Source organism: Lemur catta, chromosome 5 (assembly GCF_020740605.2).
Source record: "Lemur catta isolate mLemCat1 chromosome 5, mLemCat1.pri, whole genome shotgun sequence".
In the NCBI taxonomy this organism is placed as follows: domain Eukaryota; kingdom Metazoa; phylum Chordata; class Mammalia; order Primates; family Lemuridae; genus Lemur; species Lemur catta.
This window is the reverse complement of record NC_059132.1, coordinates 71,816,129-71,839,217: the sequence shown is the minus strand read 5'-3', so window position 1 is coordinate 71,839,217 and position 23,089 is coordinate 71,816,129. Positions and strand designations below refer to the sequence as shown.

General features: G+C 39.4%; 1 protein-coding gene across 3 annotated transcripts in view; it reads right to left on the bottom strand.

Moving 5' to 3' along the window:
• Window positions 1-23,089, bottom strand: part of ARHGAP10 (Rho GTPase activating protein 10) — a 277,640-nt gene that overhangs the window by 37,183 nt on the left and 217,368 nt on the right. For all 3 annotated transcript variants that reach the window (XM_045552099.1, XM_045552100.1, XM_045552101.1), the window contains one exon: window positions 11,329-11,479. In XM_045552099.1, coding sequence (XP_045408055.1) covers window positions 11,329-11,479 — 151 coding nt within the window. The remainder of the gene's footprint in view (window positions 1-11,328; window positions 11,480-23,089) is intronic.

Here is a 23,089-nt window from a genome sequence, read left to right as displayed (position 1 = left end):
TCCCACTTATCCCAATTCTCAGCGACACTGCAAGTTCAAATAATGTCGTCCTGGGGAGGGGGCAAAGTGAGCCCATTCCTCTCACTTCAGTTTCCCTCGTGAAACAAGACAAACCAAATGGGAACAATAATGAAGCCAAATAACATACATGAATAAGATTAATGACAGTCAGTAGCTAGATAAGGAATAATTCAGTGGGGTAATACAATTTATTTATCTGAAATCATGTCTAGGAAAGGGAAACATGACCCTCAAGGAAATAGCTGCCCACCCCTCAAATCCCAAAGGCACAGAAACAAAACTACATACAGATCTGCATCCCTCAAAATAACTGAATGAGAGAAGAGGCAACTCTTGAACTATAAATTAAAATGTCACAATAAGGCACGAAAAGATGTAATGAAATTACCATAAATTTATGAAGTAGATTTTATTTTCTGTTGTCCAGAGATTTAAAATATTGAGCATAATGCTTGCCGAAAACAGCTACTGTGACAGCTAAAATATGCCAAAAGTTTACGCAAGGGAAAGCTGATGAGAGAATCAGCTGTATAATCAATCACATGACAAAAACTCCAGACCACATTATGACGTTACAGCAGCAGCTAATAGGCATTAGGTTACAACTTCAGGAACCACCTCTACCTCTTGCAAAGGTCGGTGGAAGACTGCAGCAATTCAATTATAAAGCCAAGAAAGAGCAATTCAGTTGCAATGTCAATAGGAGTCAAAGCAAATTGCTTTACTCTATAAAGCACAGAGCATTTTTATATCATAATCACAGTCCTGGGGCATTATTTACAGACTAAAATTTTTGCCTACATAAACAAACAAAAAATATAATAACCACGGACTATTATCCTTGGGAACCAAAAAGTAATCAGATCCTGAATCAAACTGCCTTCCATAAACTTCTGAGGAAGCCTGCCACTTTGACAGCTCAGGAAATTTAAAGCATTGTGCTTGGAACACAGACTCCAGCCACACTGAGACAATGAAGGCTGTTACACTCCTCCCTACCCACTCCTCTCCTAGCTACTCTTCTCACAGGGACAATGTTCATTATTATCAATAGCCTGGTGAAGACGCTAGCAACCAAGAAGCCCAGGCATTATACTGGACAAAAATCACCACAGATAAAAGACTAAATTACATTTTCTTTGAAAGTATACCGTATATGAAAGTATATTTGAAGCCCTTCTGTGTCATCCATCAAGCCCTCAAGAAAACATAAGCTAAAATTCTTGAATATTTACTACTTACTGGCTGGTGTACATCCATTAACTCAGTTGTTCTTGGCAAAAACCATGTCAAAGTTTTATTGCCCAAACTTGTGAGGCTTAGAGGGGGATTTGCTGAGACCATAAAAGACATTAAGAGGAGGGCAGGGATTTAAATCTAGGTTAGTTTAAACCCAGACTTAACCACAAACAAGTCTGCCATTCACTAAAACACTTTGCTGCCTATTTCCAGCAATAGTGACCCTGAAATGCCAGGACAATGTGGATATGAGAGGGCAACCTAGGTAAAGGTGAAAGATGCATTAAACCTAGCAGGACAACGCTAAGCAATAAGGGCTAGTCATTCTCAATGTGGTGACAGGGAAGTCTCTCCAGTCAACTCACTCTAGAGGAACTCCGTACCCTTTCTAGAGCCCTACTTCTCATCCCTTCTGCTTCAAAATCTTAAACTTATACCCAACACATCAAGTACAAAGTGCAGGCTGTTTCAAGGTTAAGCTGTAACTTACATAAATTAAATACATATAAAGGTATGTTGTGTGTGTGTGTATATATGTTTGTAACAAGTAGAGATACTCTAGAAAAAAAGTAGGAAATACAGGTATGTATAAAATAAAATCACCAGACTCTCAATGCCTAAGGACAACCATTGTCATAAATGATGATTATTTTTCCATATTATTTCTATGCTTGTACTGACAAGAAAAGCAACGCAAGATATTCTATAAAATTTAAAAAACAAAAAAGGTACAGAACTGGCTCTTGGGTGCAGAAGGGGCTAAATAAAGATCTATATTCGTATTTGCTTACATATGCACATAAAGAATTCTTCTAGGATAAATACGAAACAATAGGTTTAACCATATGAAACTGATATTAAATCATTTTTGACATATACAAATAGCAGTTTCACATGGCACAACCTCACTATTAACAGTGATCATCAATCCACTTTGGATCTCAACTCTGGAAGAATTTCAGTCTACTGGCTTAACTACATGAAATTCTCAAAGCATTACTATTTTTAACCTACAGAATGGAAAAAAATTTGAAATTGCTGAGATTAATTTTGGACCTAAAGATGGCAATTTTATATGGATCAACCTATTAACATCAGTGGTTACAGATCTGGTTTGCAGATGCAGGAACTGAGTCGATCGGACAGAATGGAGTCTTTCTAACTTTGTATCTTTTTATACTCTTTGATTTTTTCAAACCTACGAATACATTATTTAAATTTTTTTAAAAAAGAAAGGAGGGGAAGAGAGAGGAAAGGAGAAAAAAGAAAACAGTAAAAGCTTGTATATTCAGGCAGCATCAAATTCCCAATTGTGTTCACTTTTTACTTTCTAACAACCTGTTAAAGCATCAAGTACCTGAGATACCCTGACACTATAACCAACCCCAAACCAGATGTTTGTTCATTTAAGCAAGTGGTTGCATAAATCACAGTAAAATACTGCCGTAGTACTGAATATCATTGAATTAAAATGGGTCCTTCCCCTCCTACCTTTCCCGTAAAAATGGGCCACAGCTTTTCTCCTGGAGGGCCCATGCTGGTTACAGTGTATTGTGTCCCAGGTTTAAAACCACAGTCATCTCTGGCTCCTCCTCCTTCATCTCCTGTATCAAGACCACAGCTCTGATTCCCTTACAACAAAATTTTTTTTTTTTACATGAAAAAAACTAAGAATCATTCTTAAAATTTAGAAAGAATAAATTGACATGTTGTTTGAAACACACAAAGTATCTCTGAAAGGACTCAGGAGACAACTGGCAATGTCCGTTGACTGCAGAGAAGAGAAGACTGCTCCCTGTGGCACTTGTGTTCCACACTTCAGCAGACTGGTCAAGAAGCCGGACCCTGGGGTCACACTGCCTGGGTCCAATCCCGGCTTTGCCACTGACCGCTGTGAGATGTGGGGTAGTTATTGACCCTCTCAGTGCCTCAGTTTCCTGACTATAAAACAGGGATAATAATACCACCTATAGGATTGTGCAGAGGATTACTTAAGCTTAAGAAATATCGCTAAGAACAGTATTTGGCACACAAGATGGAGATATGTAATTGTTCACCATCATTACTCTCTGAATTTTGTATCACATACTTGCATTAACTATGAAAAGTTGTAAGAAAAAGAATATACCTTTAAAATAACCAAGATAGAAAAGAGACTTAGATAATCATTATTTCTAGTCTGACCCAAAGACAAAAATAAAACTATGACCATCATCACATTTTAAGCTCAAAAATCATGCTGCTGATATTTGAAACTATTAGTAGGATCCAAAATGCTGGCCCCAAAATTCATTTTAATAGGCTTGAAGATTTTTTTCTTCATCCAAAGATGACACTGGGCTCCTGAATACTGCTTGGAAAGCACACAGGAATGCCGTGGAACGCAGAATGAACATTCCAAGGGAGCTGGGCTGCAAAGATGCTCCCCAGAGCTAAGAAAAGCCAACTAGAGACAATTCGTGGTAAATACAAATGGGAGTATTCTCTACAGGTGACTCAGTCTTGTATTGTTTCTTTTTCTTCAACAGCTGGTAAGGTTTCAGCAAGTGAACTGGACACAGGTTTTTGTTATACTAATTGTACAGAACACCCTTATATGGTGGTAATTTTAACCATGGTCCAGAGAGTTTTCTGAGTAATAGAAGTCACTTGGAATTGACCACACTGAGATAATACTTTCCCCTTCAAGATTTCTGCTCATCTTCCTGCCTACCAAAGAAAACGTTTCAAATCAGTCACTCTTGACAGCCTTAAAAATCGTTTCATTCAGGATAAACAATACTTTGGTTGGTTTGAAAAGATGTTTCTTAGACAGCCCAGCTACCTCCTACGCCGTAAGAGTTTCAAAGAGGGCTATAAAGAGAGTGACAGCTGCTTGAATTCAGAACTAGAAATTAAAATAAAAGCTATTAGAAGTAAAGGAGGAAAAAACCACTCCACAGGGAGAGAAGCTTTAAAGAATTTTTCTCTTTTATAAATTCTAGTTACCTGCCATGAACTTGTTTTCACCACAGAAGCAGCTATGTATTTTTTTTAAAGGCATTAAATAAGCTTTTTTTCCCCCTCCAGAGAAAGGGGGAAGTGTTCGGCCCACACAGAAGCAGCACAGTTGAGATTATATAGAAAGTCTTAGGAGAAGTTGCCTTTTGCTTTGTCACTAGCATTAGGGGGGCTGAGCTCCCAGGGAGGTTTTTGGGAGGCGCCAGCACCGGGCAGGCGTGGCACATGATTTATAGGCCCCCCACAACTCAATTACAGCCCTGAATTTTCTCGCTGCCTTTTCCAACCCATTGATCTCATCATTGTAAAAGTGAGTTAAGAAATAATCTGTCTACATATACTGTCACAGACTCAAGCCTGGTCTTAGATTTGACTTCACCACATAGTAATTCCATGTCAAGGAATCATAACATTGCTCTGAGGAGACAGCAAGAGGCCTCCGGGCTCGGGAAGTTATTATCCGGAGCCCACCCATGAAATGTCATGCGAAAACACAATGGTAAAAAAGGAGAGAAGAAGGATTGCCGGGCTTAAGACAAAGATCTACTTGTGCCAGTTACCTGGATTGATTATATTAAATAATGCTGCATCAAGGTGACCAGGTGTGTCTACAAGGAATCACCAGCAGCCATACAATGTCACCGAGAGTCCATGCCAACAGTGGTTTTCCAGACATCCTTCTCACACAGTTTGTATCCTACTAACATTATGGGGGGGACAGGATGGTTGCAATTCACTTACAAACCCATGTTTTCATAAAAGAGCTTTCTAGAGACGCTCTCGTGGGAACTGAGATTAGAGAGCACCCAGCTGCCATGAACGTCAGTGACTCACCCTTGACTTCTAGTGAAGTTAGGGTCTCTATGGCAGTGGGCTTCCATCCTTTAAGACAAGCCTATGGACGAAAGTGGATCTATGTCTGTGAGGCAAAGTAGGAGAAAAACGAGCTCTACCTTGTTCACGGGTATGCAACTACCCTTTCTCTGGGAAGATATAACATTTTAGTAATTATTTATTATTTCTCTCTTTCTGTCTCTCCATATTCATTCTACTTACATGAATACATTTTACAGTAGTTTTTTACTAAACCTATTTTCCAAAGCAGTTACATATAAGAATATGTATTCAACACACTGACAAAATGGTGCATTTCCTTCCTTTTGATGGAAAGATGGTCTAAATTATTTTTGAACTCTAAGAAAAATAAAAAACTCACAGCAAAAATGAAGACATGAACACAAGGACACATTTACCTGTGCTCCTAAACTGTGGCTAATGACCCCCATTTTGAGTATCGGCCTTCACGTCCCTGTCTAGTCAGTTAAGAAGTCCCACCAATTTGCTCTAACAGCTCTCCCGGATAACCATTTCATTTTCCCTTCCTCGTGCTAATTCACGTCCATGCGAACCTAAGCTGCAGTTACTTAACCACCCTTTATTGTGGCCTTCCTGATTCCTACTGGAAGATTAAGTTAGATTGCGTTTCCTTAAATAGTATTTTCAAAATGTTACAACTTTTCTCCCTTGCTGGAAAATACTCCATGGTTCCTCTTATCATTTCAAACATAAGGCAGCTTTCCTTGGCTTGAAGAACACTACGGATTATCAGGACCTGTCTTGAGTGCTTACTATGTGCCAGGCCTGTGCCGAATATATGAACTACCTTAACCCTCTCAACCATCTTAAGTGGTGGATACTATTATTATCCCGATAATAATGTAGTTAATAAAGTAGACTTAGAGAGCCTAAGCAATTTGCCCATGAGTATAAGGTCAGAATACACATTCTCCAGCCCAGGCTTACGTCCATCCACCCGTCCCTTAGGTAGGCTGTCTTTCCTGGGTCTGGCCAGTCTCCCGCATCCGGCCCATCTCTCCTGTGACCGTCAACCCTGGCCCCTTCTAACCAGGTGGGCCGCCTTCTGCCCTTTATCTGGCTCCTACTCTTAGCAGCTGCCAGGCCTCAGCCACTCTGGTCCCCTCACCTGAACCCTTTTCCCATCTAATGGCCACAATCTCTCTGCTCCAGGAAACCATAAAACCTTTCCTACATACTGCAACCTGAGAGTTCCCGTCCTCAGAGCCCTGGAGCCCAGCGCTGGGCACTTATTGCCAAGCTGGTTCGTATTTTCCTATAGTGACAAACAGAATGAGAATAGAAAATTAACTCCTTGAAAGGAGAAAGTGTGTGTGGCAGGAGGTGGAACCCATAAAAGCTCTTTAATAGATTTGTGGTATAATCCCACTTTTAGTATACAGTATATTTCAGCGTTAAAAACCTACATTGTAAAGGCCTTACAGAGGCCTGCTTTCTAGTTTTCTACTCTCTTGCTCATGCCTCAAAATTGAACAAGATTCTTCCAACCTACCTAAGGTGGCCAATTAATATGATCGTCATTACTCTCACTGACACGTGGCATCTAAATGTTAGGTAATTATTCAAAGTCCTAATTTGATATTATTCAGGCTGAAAGGACATCTACATACGTTTTACTTGTCCTGCTCTGATTTTAGAGACTGATCCAGGTCAGGATATGTTCCCACTTAGAGACACAAGGAAACGATCATGCTTCATTTGTATCCATCTCCCCCTCAAGAGCAGTAGAGCGTTTTCACTTTCTGCTTATAAGGCTCTGAATCCTCATCATGGTATCTACCAAGCCGTGGGACTACAATAACACATGCTCGACAAAATGTGCTGCAGTTAGCACATTCGTGATCCAAATGTTAAAGTGCCAACCCAACGATACCCAAGTAAGACCAACACTAAAATGATATCAAATCCTGCCAATTGGCTTGCAAGATGATTTTATTTTCAACTCGCTATAAATCATATTTTTTTAAGTTGCCTAAATAAGTAAGCTGCTATATCATGTTACAAAAGAAGATAGGCATAGAATACCTAATTACACAAGAAGATACATATAAAAACTAGGCCTGGAAATGTCTAGTTCTGTTTAAAATTAGAGCTAGCATAAAGGAAGAAAGAGCTTCAGATGGTAATTCTCTTCTCCCTGCTACCCAAACCTTCGCTTAAAATTTCTTCTGCCTTGAATGAAAAACAATAAAGATCACTTTCATCTCACATAGCCTCATGAAATTTCCTCGTATTGGGGGGAATTACAACAAACATGACAGCCCTTCTTTATATAAGAGGTAGTAAGGACATAAATTTGGGATGGGCAGGAGAAAATAAACATACGCTTAACCTTTTTAAAGTGACTTGCTACTAGTTCTAAGGAAATAAAAACACAGACGATAACTTGAGAATGAAACAAAAGCAAATCTTTCATTTTTAATCTTTTTAACACTTAGCAGCCCACCTCATATTTTGCTTCTTCACAACTGACTTAGACAAATCTACTCAGCTTTGAAGTTCATGAGATTATGAAATGCTATATAAAAACGAATAAGGCTTCTACAAAATAATAAAAGATGAGACTCTCATAAAGATTTAATAGCTGTTCTAATTTAAGGAAACTGGCCAGATACTATTAAATATATCCGTTTTAGTCTATATTAATCATCAGTAAATATCCTTAAAGCTAGTAGCTAGCCTTTTAAAAGTCTTTTGCAAATAATTTTAGTATCACTTAATCATATATTGCAAAGAAAAATGAGCATACACAGTATGGCTAAATGTGCCAATGTCAATTAAAGTCTTTATCAACACGAAGCTACTGTGATTCTTTAGTTAAACTGGTCCTCTCTCAACTGGGGGTGGGGGTGAATAAAACATCATGAAAAGCATGTCTAACACAGTGGAGGATTTCTCTCCTATTTCACGCCGGCTGGGATGTTTTGCTTCCAGGCCCACCCTTCCAGGCTCATGCTAACAGGCTTGCTCACTCTTTGCTAATGACTTTTTGATCTGCCTGATGTTGAATTGAAACTGATACTGAATGTGTGCCAAGACCGGCTGTTTGGTGCATCGCATAGTTTCAGAGTCTACTCCACGCAGAACAAGAAATAACAACCACAAACCACTTCACTCACATACCAAATCCGTGACCAAATCACAGGGCTGAAGAAAATCGCCAGTCATCCAATCCAGTTCGTGAATCTTGGCTCATAGTCCACTTAACTTTTAAGTAAAAACTATTTGTCCTAGATTTTATTAAGTCAAATTTAACTTATATTACAATGAGCAAAAGGGGCGGGGGTGGTATTTGCATACAGATATTCCATCAGTTCCCTATAAACTAGAAAATTTGAAAAAATAATCAACCTAAATTGTCTATAATGCATATTTTAACCAAAACTAGATAAACAGGAGAAGTGACTTCACTACTATCAATAAGAAAAAATACCAAAAAAGGATTAAACTTTTTGAAATCTTCAAGTAATACTGGCAATTAGATGATTCAAGGCCACTTAAAAATAAGTCCTAATGACAAGAACATATCTTTCTATCGAAGGAGTAAAGTTTTCAGTATGCTAAGTGACATTCAATAACATGATTTATTTATTTATTTTTTTTTTTTTTTTAGACAAAGTCTCCCTCTGTTGCCTCTGGGCTTGAGTCCAGTGATCATAGCTCACTGCAACTTCAAACTCCTGGGCTCAAGTGATCCTCCTGCCTCAGCCTCCCCAGTACCTGGGACTAAGGTACATGCCACCACACCCCGCTAATTTTTTATTTTGAATATTTTTTTAGTATCCCTGTATGCTCCTGCTCAAAAAATGTATTCACCACCTCTCATTTATTCCCCAATTTTTTTTAGAATATGCAAGATATGAAAGCCTATGACAAAACACAGACCCTACTTTGTTCTCTCTGAAATAGCTTTTCATACATCTTGAGTTTCACTAAAGCTTAGCTACAACTAACTGGTGGATGGAAAAATAATAGTTTTTAATTGCTTTATCTTATGACCTCTAAGATAAAATAAGGCTGGGCGTGGTGGCGTAAGCCTGTAGTCTCAGCTGCCTCAGAGGCTGAGGCAGGAGGATCACTTGAGCTCAGGAGTTGGAGGCTGCAATAAGCTGTGACCACACCACTGCACTCCAGCCTGGGAGACAAGAGCAAGAGCCTATTTCTTTAAAAAATTATAAAATAAAATCACTCCGTAACTAAATTCATGTGTTTTCCTGATTCTGACAACTTTCCAAAAAAGAAATTCTAGGGCTGCAATCAAGAAGGATGAATGTAAAGTTATAAAATACAAAATATAGAATAAACCATCATAAATAACACACATAAAAACAGACTAAAGGGGTTTGAGTATTTGATGATCATTTTTCCCCTTAAAATCAAATAATTTTTAAGAATTATATCACCTAAAAATTAAGAAAGCTAGGATTATATACCATCTCAAGTATTCCCATGATAGATGTGGCTTAATACAACTACAGAAGCTTCTTACTCATTAATAACCATTAAGCAATCCAACAAAAGATTAATGTACTACATAAATTTGATTGAATATTATGATTCTATTCCTAAGAAACCAAAAAAAGTAGATGTGATTCTAAGACAAAATGTCCCTCTTTGGTTATCTCCTTTATGAAATGCAGTCAATTCTATTTTGCTCAAAGGCCAACGAACCAAATTAGGTAGTCTATGTTTTCTTGATTTCTTTTTCCCTTCCTGCTTTCCAACATTTGCTTATTTCACTATTTATTAGCACTTCCACCAGAGGACAAGTGAGATGTAAGAAAAGGTGCAATTCAAACCAGTCAGTTTTACTCCTTATTGCAACTCTGCCAAGGAAGAGTGAATGTGAGAAAAAGAGAGAATAAGAAAGTTAGCTGGGATCAGAAGTTGAAACCCATGTCTAAAAGGAAGTTCTGGAATTATAGGTTAATTTTAATGATTCATGCCCTTCCTCTAGAAAATAAGGATCTGATCATAAAACTAATACTTGTACCATATGTACATACGTCTTGAACAAATTAAAAGACTAGAACATCTTAGCCCCTGGGTGTTATTACAGGAGGTATTCTAGTCTTCCTGGAGATACCTCTGAGTCAGTGGAGTTGAAGACAGTTGCTGCTTGCTGGCATGGATCTTTGGATATTAACTGCCTGGCCGTTTGTGTACACAGCTGCTTAAGATGAAGGCACTGTATTTGTTTCCATCCTCACCTCCCTTCTCCCTCTGACAGTCAATCTCACACTTCCAAACCAATGTAACCTCAGTAGCTCAAAAGGATAATAAACGAAAGATATTTTTTTAAAAAAAGGACTAGAGGGGAAGAAAAGTGAAGACTAATTTCAAATTCAGGAAATGTTCTCAATAAGGGGAAAGCTCCCAGGAGGAGTCACAGTTTCAGACGTGCATGCTATAAAAGCAGGTGTTGAGACCCGCATCATCTTATTCCCCACACCAAAGACCACATGATTACAAACAGCCATTGGTTGCCTGTACATGGCTTATAGTCTTGTTTTGTATAGGTCAATGTTGAGCATTCAGATTTCAAGGCTCTTTAAAAACTGGGGTATCTGGCATCCCTTAAATAAGTGGCCACGTGGCCACAGTTAGCTGGAACATGGTAGGTTGGATGAGACATGCAAACTTCAACTTGCGAGAGTCCCACGGCAAGCCCAGTTCACTCCGCCTGGCCCCATCAGACAGGCCAATTTGCCACCCCTGCCATGACATGAAGTGCCCTGCCTACTTACAAAGTCAGAAAAGCAGAGCAAGTAAGGGGTAGGAGCCATGAACTCCAGTGCAATGGTGAACTGTGCCTTTAATCCAGACGCATTTAACGTTAGACTTTATCAGCTCTTCTCATAAAAGATCTGCTTTAATTTTAGTTCCCCTTCCATTTGTCTCCGGGTTATGTAACATCACAGGAGGTCACACAAGTCTCCCAAAAAAGAAATTTAAGCTGTCTTTTAAAAATAAAAAAAGAACCATGCATAACAAAGACAAACACAAAACTGAAACTTGCATTTTCTCCCTGACAAGAAAGCTTCACCCTCCCTGTTAATCTCTAAAATTATAATCTTAAGGGAAAAAGAAATTAAAACACAGACAACAGAAAACCGTGACCTGGCCTGAGGACATATGATATGTCGTATTCTCAACATGCTGTTCAGCAGAAAAATATAATTAACAACTTACCATCTTCTAGCTCAAGACAAAGATTATAGACAGCCACGGGTCTCTTCGTCCTCTGGCCTTGTCTCTTTGATTGCCTTGGCGGAGCATTTGGGGGTGATGCTGACAAGCAGGTGGGCTCAGGGAATGTGGTATCAGGCGGGGTCCGAAAAATCTGCCATCAAAGCATAAAGGACATGAATTGTTTATCATGAACAGAAACCTGGGTATTGCCACAGCAAACTGGCATCGAACAACAGGTGACTGATTTGGAGTTCAATCAAGACAGGCCAGAACTAAAAATCCATTTCTTCAAACTTGGGGTACAGGTCGTAGGCCTGTTATTCATTTATTTTTAACAGAAGATTTAAAAATAAAAAAATTGCTCGTTAAGTAAAAGCAACATCAAATCACTGTAGTTCAAGTAATTCATGCCAAAGCTAACCACGTGTAATTATCTTTACGAGGGATAGACAGTACTATAGCTCTTCCTCTGCAAAGGAAGTAGCCAGGATAAAACATTAAAAAGAAGCATCTCAGTAAATTTCACAGAAGGTTGTATTTATGCCAGAATACAGGTCTCAATTTTTTGTCAAACTATGTAAACAGAAATATATGTCTGCAAATATTTTTTATACATTTAAAAATGGCTTGTGCTTATGAAATTACCTTTCCGGATTCCCATTGACATTTTTCATAAAGTGTTTTATAGATTTTATCAATTCATTTAATAACCTCCAATCTCTTAATAATTTCCCCTTCCATTTATGAAACCTACAATATTAGCATGATTTATCTATAATGTCATTCATATATCAGCAATAATAACATTAATTAAAATGTGCTGCTTCTTTGCTTGGCAATTTTCTTTTGAGCAAAGCAATCTGTGCCACAAAAGGAAGCATACAGAGGTGATTTATAACAAACCTCCCATAGCTGCCAAGACCTGAGTTCAGAGGCTTCCTTCCAACATCACTGGAGGCTCTTCAGCCTTCAACAAAGTCATGAAATAAAATATATGAGAGACATCAACCTAACAGACACTGCACCTCCAAAGGGCTGGCGTTCCTCAGGTTAGAGCAGGAAACAGGAAGAAAGCCAGCTCACTTGAAACAAAACATAAACATAAAACTCACAATAAAAGGCACCGAATGAATATCCCACTGTTACAAGGAAATTAATACTCATACATTTAAATAAAAACAGGCACATGACCTGTGATATGATTGAGAGTGTCACTTATATATGTGTAGTACATTTAGTAACTAACAAGGATGCTGGAGTTGTAACTGCACAGTCTAAAAGTTCTCACCTAAAAACTATTACATACCAATAAAAATAAGCAATTTCAAGAGAGCACCTGCTTTATAGTACTATACTGCCCCCTCATGTGTAAATGAAATAAAAAGTGATTTAAATTACTGCAGACAAATATTTGCTAGTGAAAATTTAATTTATTGCTCCAACTGGTAACCTGCTAACACCATATTTCCACAGAATCTGTGTTCCAATAGGGCATTCTGGCAAATAGCAAACTACTTATCTGCCTTAAAAATCCTCGGCTGCCTAGACTATTGTCCACAGCTGGATTTACTGACATCTGTCATTGTTCAGATTAAAGGAGGCTGTGGAGTGAACAGGAGAGCAATTAGGTTGAGAAGAGCACGGTAATAGTGAAGAACAGAAGAAAAGATAGGAAAATAATTGTAGTGACAAAAAATAGCACCTGTGACCAACATTTACAATAGCTCCATGGCCAGGCACGGTGACTCACACCTGTAATCCCAGCAGGATGGAAGGATCACTTGAGCCCAGGAGTTGGAGACCAACCAGGACAACATAGTGAGACTCTCATCTCTACAAAAAGTTTTTTAAAAATTAGCTGGGCGTGGTGGCACATGCCTGTAGTCCCAGCTACTCAGGAGGCTGGGACATGAGGATAGCTTGAGCCCAGGAGTTTGAGGTCACAGTGAGCTATGATGATGCCACTGCACTCTAGCCTGGACAGTAGAGTGAGACACTATCTAAAAAATAATAAATATATATATATATATATCCTTGACTTACCTGTATTTGAGTTTTACAAATATGGCAGATGACTCTGGGATGTTACCAGAATAGTAAAGCAAACCATACACAGAACTTGTATCTCCAAAGCATAAATAAGCAATGGAAAAATTATATCCCAAGAACTGAACTGGATAGATGATAACCTTCCAAGCAGACCTTCCCGCAAGATCATACTGACTGGAATGGTGCAAATGCTGAAAATTGCTTTACTTCCTTCTCTTCCTCCTCCACTTTGAAGTGGGGGTGTCGGGGAAGGTGTGGAGGAGTGAGGTGTGGAGGCTGCCCCTGTGTGCAGAGCCAGACTAGCAAGTGACACGAGCCCCAGCAGTGTCAGTCCAACAATCCTGAGGGACTTCTGCCCACCCCTCAGTCCCAGTCCCAGGCTGGGTTCAGACTTGGCTGGTCTCTGGAAGACTCAAGGCACCTTGTAGTTTACATCAGAACATCTGAGTATGGGGATGAGGCTTCGGGTTATAAAGCTACCCAGGTTATTCTCTTGTGCAGCCAAGGCTATACATACTGATTTAGTCATTCCCAAGTATGCTATACTTGGATGGATGAAAGTCAAAATCGAAACACCAGAAAAATTATTTCGGGAAAACTGGCACTAGATATACACAATCAATTCCTTAGACCTCCCCAAAGTCCTAATTAGCATCAAATGGTTAAAGATTCTGAATACCCATCACTCCCTCAGTAAGCTCTATGTCATAGAGGCTGAATATGCCAAATCCAAAAATCCAAAATCTGACACTTTTTGAGCACCAAACCAACATGACGATCAAAGAAATGCTCATTGGAACATTTTGGAGTTTGAATTTTTGGCTATGGGATGCTCAACTGGTAAGTATAATGCTGATCTTTCAAAATTAAAAAAAAAAATAGAAATTCGAAACACTTCTAGTCCTAAGCATTTTAGATAAGGGATATTCAACCTGTATTAACATTTCGAAGAGCTAAACTATTATCCAGATTAGTACAAGTACCAAATCATAAAGGCTAATTTGAGACAGCACTATCCCAGCTTTTAAATTTTACCAGCTTAGACATATTTCTTAAAACAGTATATCTCATTTTCTCATGCATATAATGAGGGCATAATACCTACATCTCAAGTTATTATAGGGATTAAGTGAGGTAATGTTTATAAAGTGTTCAGTATAGTACTTTGCACAGAGTAATCAGAAGTAAATGGCAGCTACTTATGTTTGTAATATGGTCACAACAGTAAACAATGATAAAAATGACTTCAGACCCTCATTATTCTGCCCAACCACCATTCTGAGAGGGCGTTCATTTATTGAGGTCATGAATATTCCCCCCAGATTCAGTGCTCTGAGCAAAGTTATCCTGGAACACAGCAAAATGTTCTAGAAAAAGACATCAAGCAATGGGCTAAAGGGAAGAAACAAATTGAGCACCTCGTCAAATTTTCCAAGGCTAAACTCCCTAAGGCAAGTTACCCAGAATCAAATTATTTTGTGTATTTCTGTACTTTAGCACTGAAGTTTTAGATTTCAATTGCTTCCTATTTAATTCACTTAGCATTTAATAAACAACTACTAGGTGGCAGGCTTTCTCAGAAGCACTTTAATATTCTCAACAACCTTTGGGGTACATATTGTTCCCCACATTTTGCAAAGAAGAAAAGCTCAAAAATTAAACAATTAGCCCACATCTCCACAGTTTAAAAATGGTGGAGCTGGCATCTGAACTCTCAACTTTCACTCCAAAGTCTCTGCTGCCAAACTGTAAAAATATTATAGGTTCATGAAACAAACAAAATTTAATTCTTAGGGGGGAAAAAAATCACCAGCTAGGAATGTCCTGCATCTGTTCAGAAAGAGTAAAACTGGGGAATATCCATGTAAACTGGCCACCATGCTATGCCCTCCTAGATGTTCCAACAATACATTACCTTCTATATGAATTTACCTGTCTTCCAATGCACTAGCCTCCGTTCTAAAGTCTTTTTTTGTTTATTTGTTTTTAAGCTACAAGGCAATGCTTATAGTCTCTCAGAATCACCAGGAATGACTTAAATGGATATTTTTTTTTTAGCTCTAGAGGAAGAAGAAATGGTAAAACTATTTACTTTAAAATTTTGACCTGTTTTTTGGCAATCTGATTCTAGAAGTTAAAATTAAGCTTATCTTATTTGACATTGCCAAGACATGCATCATCTCTAAATATAACCGATTTTCCAGTTCTAGAACCGCTGCACAGATGCAAATTCCTCTTACAGCCCAGGTCTCTTTCCAGGATCTTCCAGCTCCCCTACCTTGCTAAGCTTCATACCTCACGCTGCCTTTTTGTTCCAGGGTAGATAAACCCACCTTAAGCAATACGGAGAATCAAGAGATCACGTCTATTCAAAACTTTTTTCCCAGGGTAAAAATTTCTTCACCGCACCTATGTATTTACAACATAAGAAAAACTCAACTCAGACAATCCAATGACACAAAACAAAACTCCACACGTAGGCATGTCAGGTAGGCAAGCACTTGCTTACTCAGCTCTCCTAAGAGTGCCAGCACAAACAGAAGTCTGGCACCACTGTTCAGAGTCACAGGTTTCTCAGACACAACAAAATGGATGTTTATGCCCATGGGACTGAGCCCATTAATAGAAATCCCTCCCCAAGTCCTTCATGCTCGGCTACCAGGGACCACCTGTGGAAATGACGGCACCACTTCTGCCGGAAATACTTTGCAGACAACAGGAAATAAGGATGGTCTGTGAAAATTTTGCTTCAATACCCAACTCAAACCTGCAGAATTTGATTCAACTGAATTAATAAATACTATGGGTAAAGGAAATGAAGGAAGATGAAGTATAATATTACGATATGTATGTATGTTGGTTTTCATCCACGGTTCCTGGCTCATAATGCCCATAGCTCTTGTTATAATGTTGGGGTGCTTTAGGCCACAGAAGACAGAATCTCTCTTTGTTCTCCCCAAGTCAGGAATCTTCCTCCATATTTCTATCTTGGAGCTGGCCAATAAGGAAGTTCTCTGATCTACCTTGTCTGATTGTAGGTAATAAGACCCCCATTTCAGACAGGGTTCCACCCCATGCCCTGGAGGAAGGAAAGCTGCACAAAGCAGCCAACAAGCATCTGAACAGATGGGCCTGGCTGGGTTTCCCCCTAAGCCCATTAGTAATAGAGCACACCCTTTTTGTCCAATCACATTTCTACACAGTCAACCACGCCTATCCAAAGTCATCTCCAAAGAAGGGCCAAGAGGACTGAATTCTGAGAGCTTCCAGATATCTGAACATGTGGAGGTTCCTGGAAGGGAGGTGCACCTGAGGAGGACATGGAAGTTCTGCATCCCAACTCTATAATCTCACCCTACACATCTCTTCATCTGTGTCCTTTGTAATATCTTTTATAATAAAACCGGTAAGTATCAGTGTTTCCCTGAGTTCTGTGAGCCACTCCAGCAAATTAACCAAACCCAAGAAGAAGGTTGTGAGCCAGTTGGTCAGAATTCCCAGAGGCCTGGACTTGCAACTGGTGTCTGAAGAGGGAACTGAGCCCCCAGCCATGGGATCTGACACTACTCCAAGCAGACAGTGTCAGAACTGAATTGGAGAACACCCAGGGGGTCTCCACTGCAGAACTAGTTGCTGTCTGGTCACAGAAGCCTTCTGCGTTGATTGTTATTGTGGTGTGAGAGTAGAGGAAAAAACAATTTGTGTTTTCTCCCCGCTCCCATGAAGTAATTCTCCTTTAAAAAAAATTTTCCTACAGAATACTTCACTGGTCTTTTTAATGATAGGAAAATCATCAATATGTTTGTATATTCCTATCATCTCAAATAATAACAGCTGAAATTTTGGGGTACTTGCAATATGCCTGACATTATACCAAGTGCTCGGCTTACAAAGACTTGAACCAGATTTCCTCACTCTGGTGTGCACGTCTTGGCCACTCTGCCCCACTCCCTCCAGTATCACCCAGTCATAAGCTCCAGTTATATTGTGTTCTTGGTGATGTCTTATTTCACAGAACTACATCCATCTATAAGTAGAGGTACTTACAGAAGACAGCAGGAAATCAACGCACATGCTCCTAAGTAAACATTTAATGTAGAAAGGAAGGAAGGAAAACAATGTCCAATCTTCTTTCTGAAACAGCATAATTACAAAATGGCCAAATATTACTTTCAGCTTCCAAGTCTACAGTGTGTTTGGGCAAACACCAATCACCCTGGGGCTGTGTGGACTAAATTGGCTCCAAGATAAGCTAAATTTCCACCTGTGACTCAACTGCAGATTCTAGCTACCATGTGAACAGTACGCAGCCCTGAAAACTTTTTCCAGCTATCTCTCCTTGAATCAGCACTACTCCATGACTAAACATGGGTCTCTTCCAGAAAATTTAACTAGAACTGGTATTAGGGACTGACAGCAAAATAACCATTTGGGTTTAGGCTTGAGGCTGGAAATATTCTAAGGCTTCATGTTTGTTCTGGTTCATTAAAACTCAGAATCTCAGAGCTCAAAAGCATCCTAGGTCTCCCTTAGGCTAACCTCTTTATTTCACAGTTGAGCAGACTAAGGCACCTGTGGTTAAAGATTTGCTCATATTCCTACCACTGGTGAGAGGCAAACCCAGGCCTTACTCCCAGAACAGGGCCTGAAGGCCAACTGCTATTCCCATCCTGCTGCGTCCTGTCCTTTCTCTCCAACAAAGTATCCTTTATGTGTGCATTTCCTCTTCTGGGGAGACGGTGTTCAGTGGCTGAAATTCCTCAAAGTGCTTTCCTAAGCTGTGCAGGTCCACGAGGCTCGCGCTGGAGCACATTAAAGACCCTGTCTGGAGTCCTGCTGCTGCTGTCAGTACGAGGCCCTTTCCACTGTGTCACAGGAGATGGGAGAAGCGCAGCCAGGAAGAAAGGGAGGGAAGGAAGGAACAAGAGACACTCCCCCCATCCAGGTCACCCAGCCCACAGGCTCGGGCCCTTGACAATGGCCCTCACATAGCATGAGCTTTTTGAAAAACAACTTTAATTTTGGTTTACAACTAAAAAATAAAAAAGAAAAGAAAAATAAGAGTACTTTTTAGAATGTATCAAATTGGTAGAATTTCTGGGCTTTTTCCTTAAATGTTTAGGTTTAATTTCAAGAGGCATTTTGAGCCACCCTCCCCAAGTCCCAGTGGATATTGATTTCTACATCCTAGTGATACATACCAGACTTTGGTTGCCGCCTTGGAGATTTCAGTAATCAACACTTTATCCATCAAACTTTATAAAGTGGAACATACCCCTTGAACTACCTACTACAAACCATAGGCATCTTCTGTGGCATTAACTATGGATGCAACATCAGTGCCTTGCTTCTTCCAGTGTTTAACAAAAGCCAGTAGAGGGAATTATGATAACAAATAACTGTGATAAAATGCTGGGAACCAAATGGCATTAAAGAAATTTACAAATTGTCACTAAATAACCTTTCCTCCAATCTACACATAAGGTGAACCTCCCCTGATGAAACCAAAGCCGCATCCCTGTTATGTTCATTGTGTGAACATATATTCCCAATTATAAAATGTTGTTTTCTGGTTTGCAAACTTTTAAAAACACCCCAGGTGCAGTTTTATCAATTTGCACCTGCAAACATTTGGAAAAATGCAGCATCTGGTTTCCAAAGTCAGAAGAAAATACTTTCCTAAAGAAGCTGTAAGTTTGACTTTCATAACCCAAATCTCTACAAATATTCTTCACTGAGTGAGGAATTCACCAATGAATGCCTAGCTAGAATTTTTTCGACGTGTCCTTTGCTTGCATGCAAACAAAAAGTTTACGTTTCAGCAACAAAGGCCTAGAACAACATTAACAAAATATGCTGTATATCAACTATAAGACATACTCCACACATGACATTCCTTTGGTTTCTTTTCTTCCTCCTCCTTCAATGTTGGCTGCAACTTCTTTTGAGGTTCTTTTTTCCCTTCTCTCTTTTTCACCCTTCTTTCTGGACCTCAAGCCTCCCTTAGAAATCACTTGGTCCCACTAGCAACACAGAAGATCAGAACACAGGAAGCATACCATTTGCAGTCCCAAAGACCTGGGGATCCCCCAAGCAGAGGGCTCCCTGCTCTGAGCTCCTAAGAACCCTGAAAAAAAGGATCTCTCCTCAAATGTCACCTGTGAAATTTTAAACTGAATATAAATGAACACATTTGTAACATATAGACTTATCAGCTCACAAAATTTTCAACATGAAAGATATTTTTCTTTTGGAATCTAACCCATGACCCCAAGTCATTTTGGGTAGGTCGGAAGATTAACCTAGAAAGAAAAAATAAGCCATAAACCTATTAATTTTCCAAAAGGAAATGAGTGAACTTTAATCACAATAAAGAACATATCTCTTGAAGTCATGTATATGCATGTATCAGAATCATCTGAAACCTGTTCCAAGTACGTATGCCCACAGGCATATTTAAAAAATAATGCAACACCTTTGGAGTATTATCAGATTCCATATTTAATTGCTGTTCTAAAATTTAGGGGAATAGTTTGGTTTTGCTTTAACTTTTCCAAATTACAATTTATTCATGTTACAAAGGTGATAACTAACACACATTATATTCCTTATAGAAATGCTGGTAAACACAAAAAGCTCTGGAAAGAAGATAATCACCCATCATGCCACACATAAAAACATTTCTATTAAAGTTTTGATGACTGTTCTTCAGAGTTTTTCTTTTCTTGCAGCATTTTGTCTCATTTTGAAGAAGAAAACAGTCAGTACACTCAGTACAACTATTTATGGACCTCAGACTCCTAGAATTTACCTGTGTTCAGTCCCTAATTATACATAAGATGTAGCCTCTGATGTATATTCACCTATCAAGACTTAGCTTTGGGGCAAGATTTGATTTCTGAATACATTAGGACAGTGGTCCCCAACATTTTTGGCGCAAGGGACCAATTTCATGGAAGACAATTTTCCACGGACCAGGGGGAGAAGGGAGGGGGAGATGGTTTCGAGATGATTTAAGTGCCTTCCATTTATTGGGTACTTTATTTCTATTATTATTACATTGTAACATATGATGAAATAATTATACAATTCAGCATAACACGGAATCTAATGCCACCAATGATCTGACAGGAGGTGGGGCGCAGGCGGTGAAGCGAGTGATGGGGAACAGCTGTAAAGAAAGACGAAGCTTCGCTCCCTCACTCACCCTCAGCTCAACCTCCCGCTATGCAGCCCGGTTCCTAACAGGCCATGGACTGGTACCGGGTCTGGGGCCCAGGGGTTGGGGACTGCAGCATTAGGACACAGCTAGATTTTACCTTGCAATTGAAATGTTTCTCATCAGGGGTTTAGAAAATCTTCATGAATACACTTTAAAAACATTCTAAACAGCCCACTGTTCCTACTCTCACCCTTGCCAACTTCAGTCTATATGGAAGTCACACATACTAGAGCCAGACACCAGCCTCTCCTTCAGTGTGAACACTGCAATTTATTTTAATAAGTCTTAAATATGATCACAAAGCATAATCTTTCCCTAGTTCCTGCACCTTAAAAGGAATGAAGGTTCCTGCTTAAATTCCTGGATTACCTGTCCATTTGGAACTTACTGCCTCTCAGTCACAGCAGCTACTTTCAAGAGCACAGGGGAGATTTCTCTTAGCTGACCTGGCTTCACCTAAGTCTAGGAGCAGCTTTGACACAATGTTTCCAATCATTATGAAGGGTGTAATGCATTTTCAGGTGCATTCCTTTATTTGGAAAGAGAGAGGTCAGGATAATAGCCATAGAACCTCACAGAGAGGAGAGTAGAAATCCTTCATCTGTATTAATTACTATTGACATCCTCATATTTAAGTGTTTGGCACTTACATCAGTAAGAGATGTTTAATACCTATCAAGTTGGGTCCTGTATACTTATCTTTGTCACAGGAAGGATCTCAAGAATCCAGCACTGTTTGCTGTCACTATGCTTATTTACTGGGAGATAAGCATATTAAAATTATTATGTAATTTAAATCCCAACTCAAACACAAATGAGTCAGCAATGAATAAAACTAAAGGGTGAAAGTTTGCTGAGGAACAAGATTCTTTAGTATTCTCAGAGTATCTCCTGACAGAGAACTCTTGATCACAAAGAGAAAATTGGTACATTTACAATTAAGAAACCCAGCACTTACCACCTATGGAAGTTTTAGAACATGGCAACAAATTCTTGGACACTCTTTCCATCAAGCAGTGGTATCCAAGCCATCCCCCACACACTGGAATCTGGGCAGGCTCCTGGCTCCTAACTGCTTCAATCAATAGCTTACGTGAAAGTGAACTATTGTGACTTCTGATGCTAAATCATCAGAAAAAAGCCCTACAGTCTCTAAATTGTTTGCTGGAACAATCCCTGAGAGCCCTGAGTCTGCCATGTCTGTGAGGAAGCCCAAGCTACCCGAAGAGGCCATGTGTGAGTGCTGTGCTCAACAGTCCCAGCATCTGAATCAACCCAGCCCAGGCACCAGCTGTGAGTACAGAAGCCTCCGGATAATTCCAGCCCACAGCCATTTCAAACCTCCCAGCTGAGGCCCCAGGTATCATGACATCACAAAGCAGAGACAAGCTAACCTCACCCTGCGCTCTTTGAATTACTGGCTGTATGATCATAAAAATAACAAAATTGGTTGTTTTAAAACACTAAATTTCGGGGGGACGTTGCTATGCTATGATAAATAACCAGAATACCACCTTAACCAAGTGATCAAAGTGACTTCACCGGTAATGAAACAAACTGACATCATGAGCCCTTGATGTGATGTACTCAGAAGAATCAGCATCATTTATGTACCTCTCAATAATATATAACCTGATCTAATTGTGAAGAAAAAGTCAAATTGAAGATCACATTATAGAATAATTGCCCCATACACTTCAAAAATGCCAATGTCAGGAAAGACAGACTAAGAAACTATTCTAAAGTAAAGGAGTCTAAGGAGGCATGGCAGTTATTAAACCCAGTGCGTGACCCCGGATTGGGGGAAGTTTTCTATAAAAGGTATTGTGTGATGACAGATGAAGTATGAACATTGGCTACCCACTAGGGCAGTACTTCTCCAACAGTTACACACACACACAGCACCTTGGGCAGGGGTGTCTTATTAAAATGCAGATTCCGATTCAAATAGGCCTAGAGTAGGGCTCGAAAGTCTTCATTTCTAACACATTTCCAGTTAATGTCAATATGTTGCACTACAGGCCACATTTTGTGTCATGATGTATAGAAAATCATACTGCGTTCATGTCAAATTTCCTGAATTTGTACTCGTTTTTAGGAGACACATGCCCAAGTATGTAGGGAAGAAGGATCATGATGTAAGGGAATTCAGTTTCCAATGGTTCAACAATTGCAATAATAATATAGGGTATAAAATGTTTATTGTATCATTCTCACAAACTTTCTGCAGGTTTGAAATTTTTCAGCAGAAAGATCTGAAAAGGAAAGGTACGTAAGTTGATAGGATCAACCCTACAAAAATGATATTTTGATTGCCATGATATAGATGAGCAAACAGATGGTCAGAGAGAGTCAATAACTAGTACTTGATATTACCAATAAGGAACCCAACATCATAAAGTTAAGTGATAATGTTCACTGCTATTAAAATTCATTGTGGCCTTGGGAGAGTAACTTAACTTCTCTGTGCCTCAGTTTCCTGATCCAGCT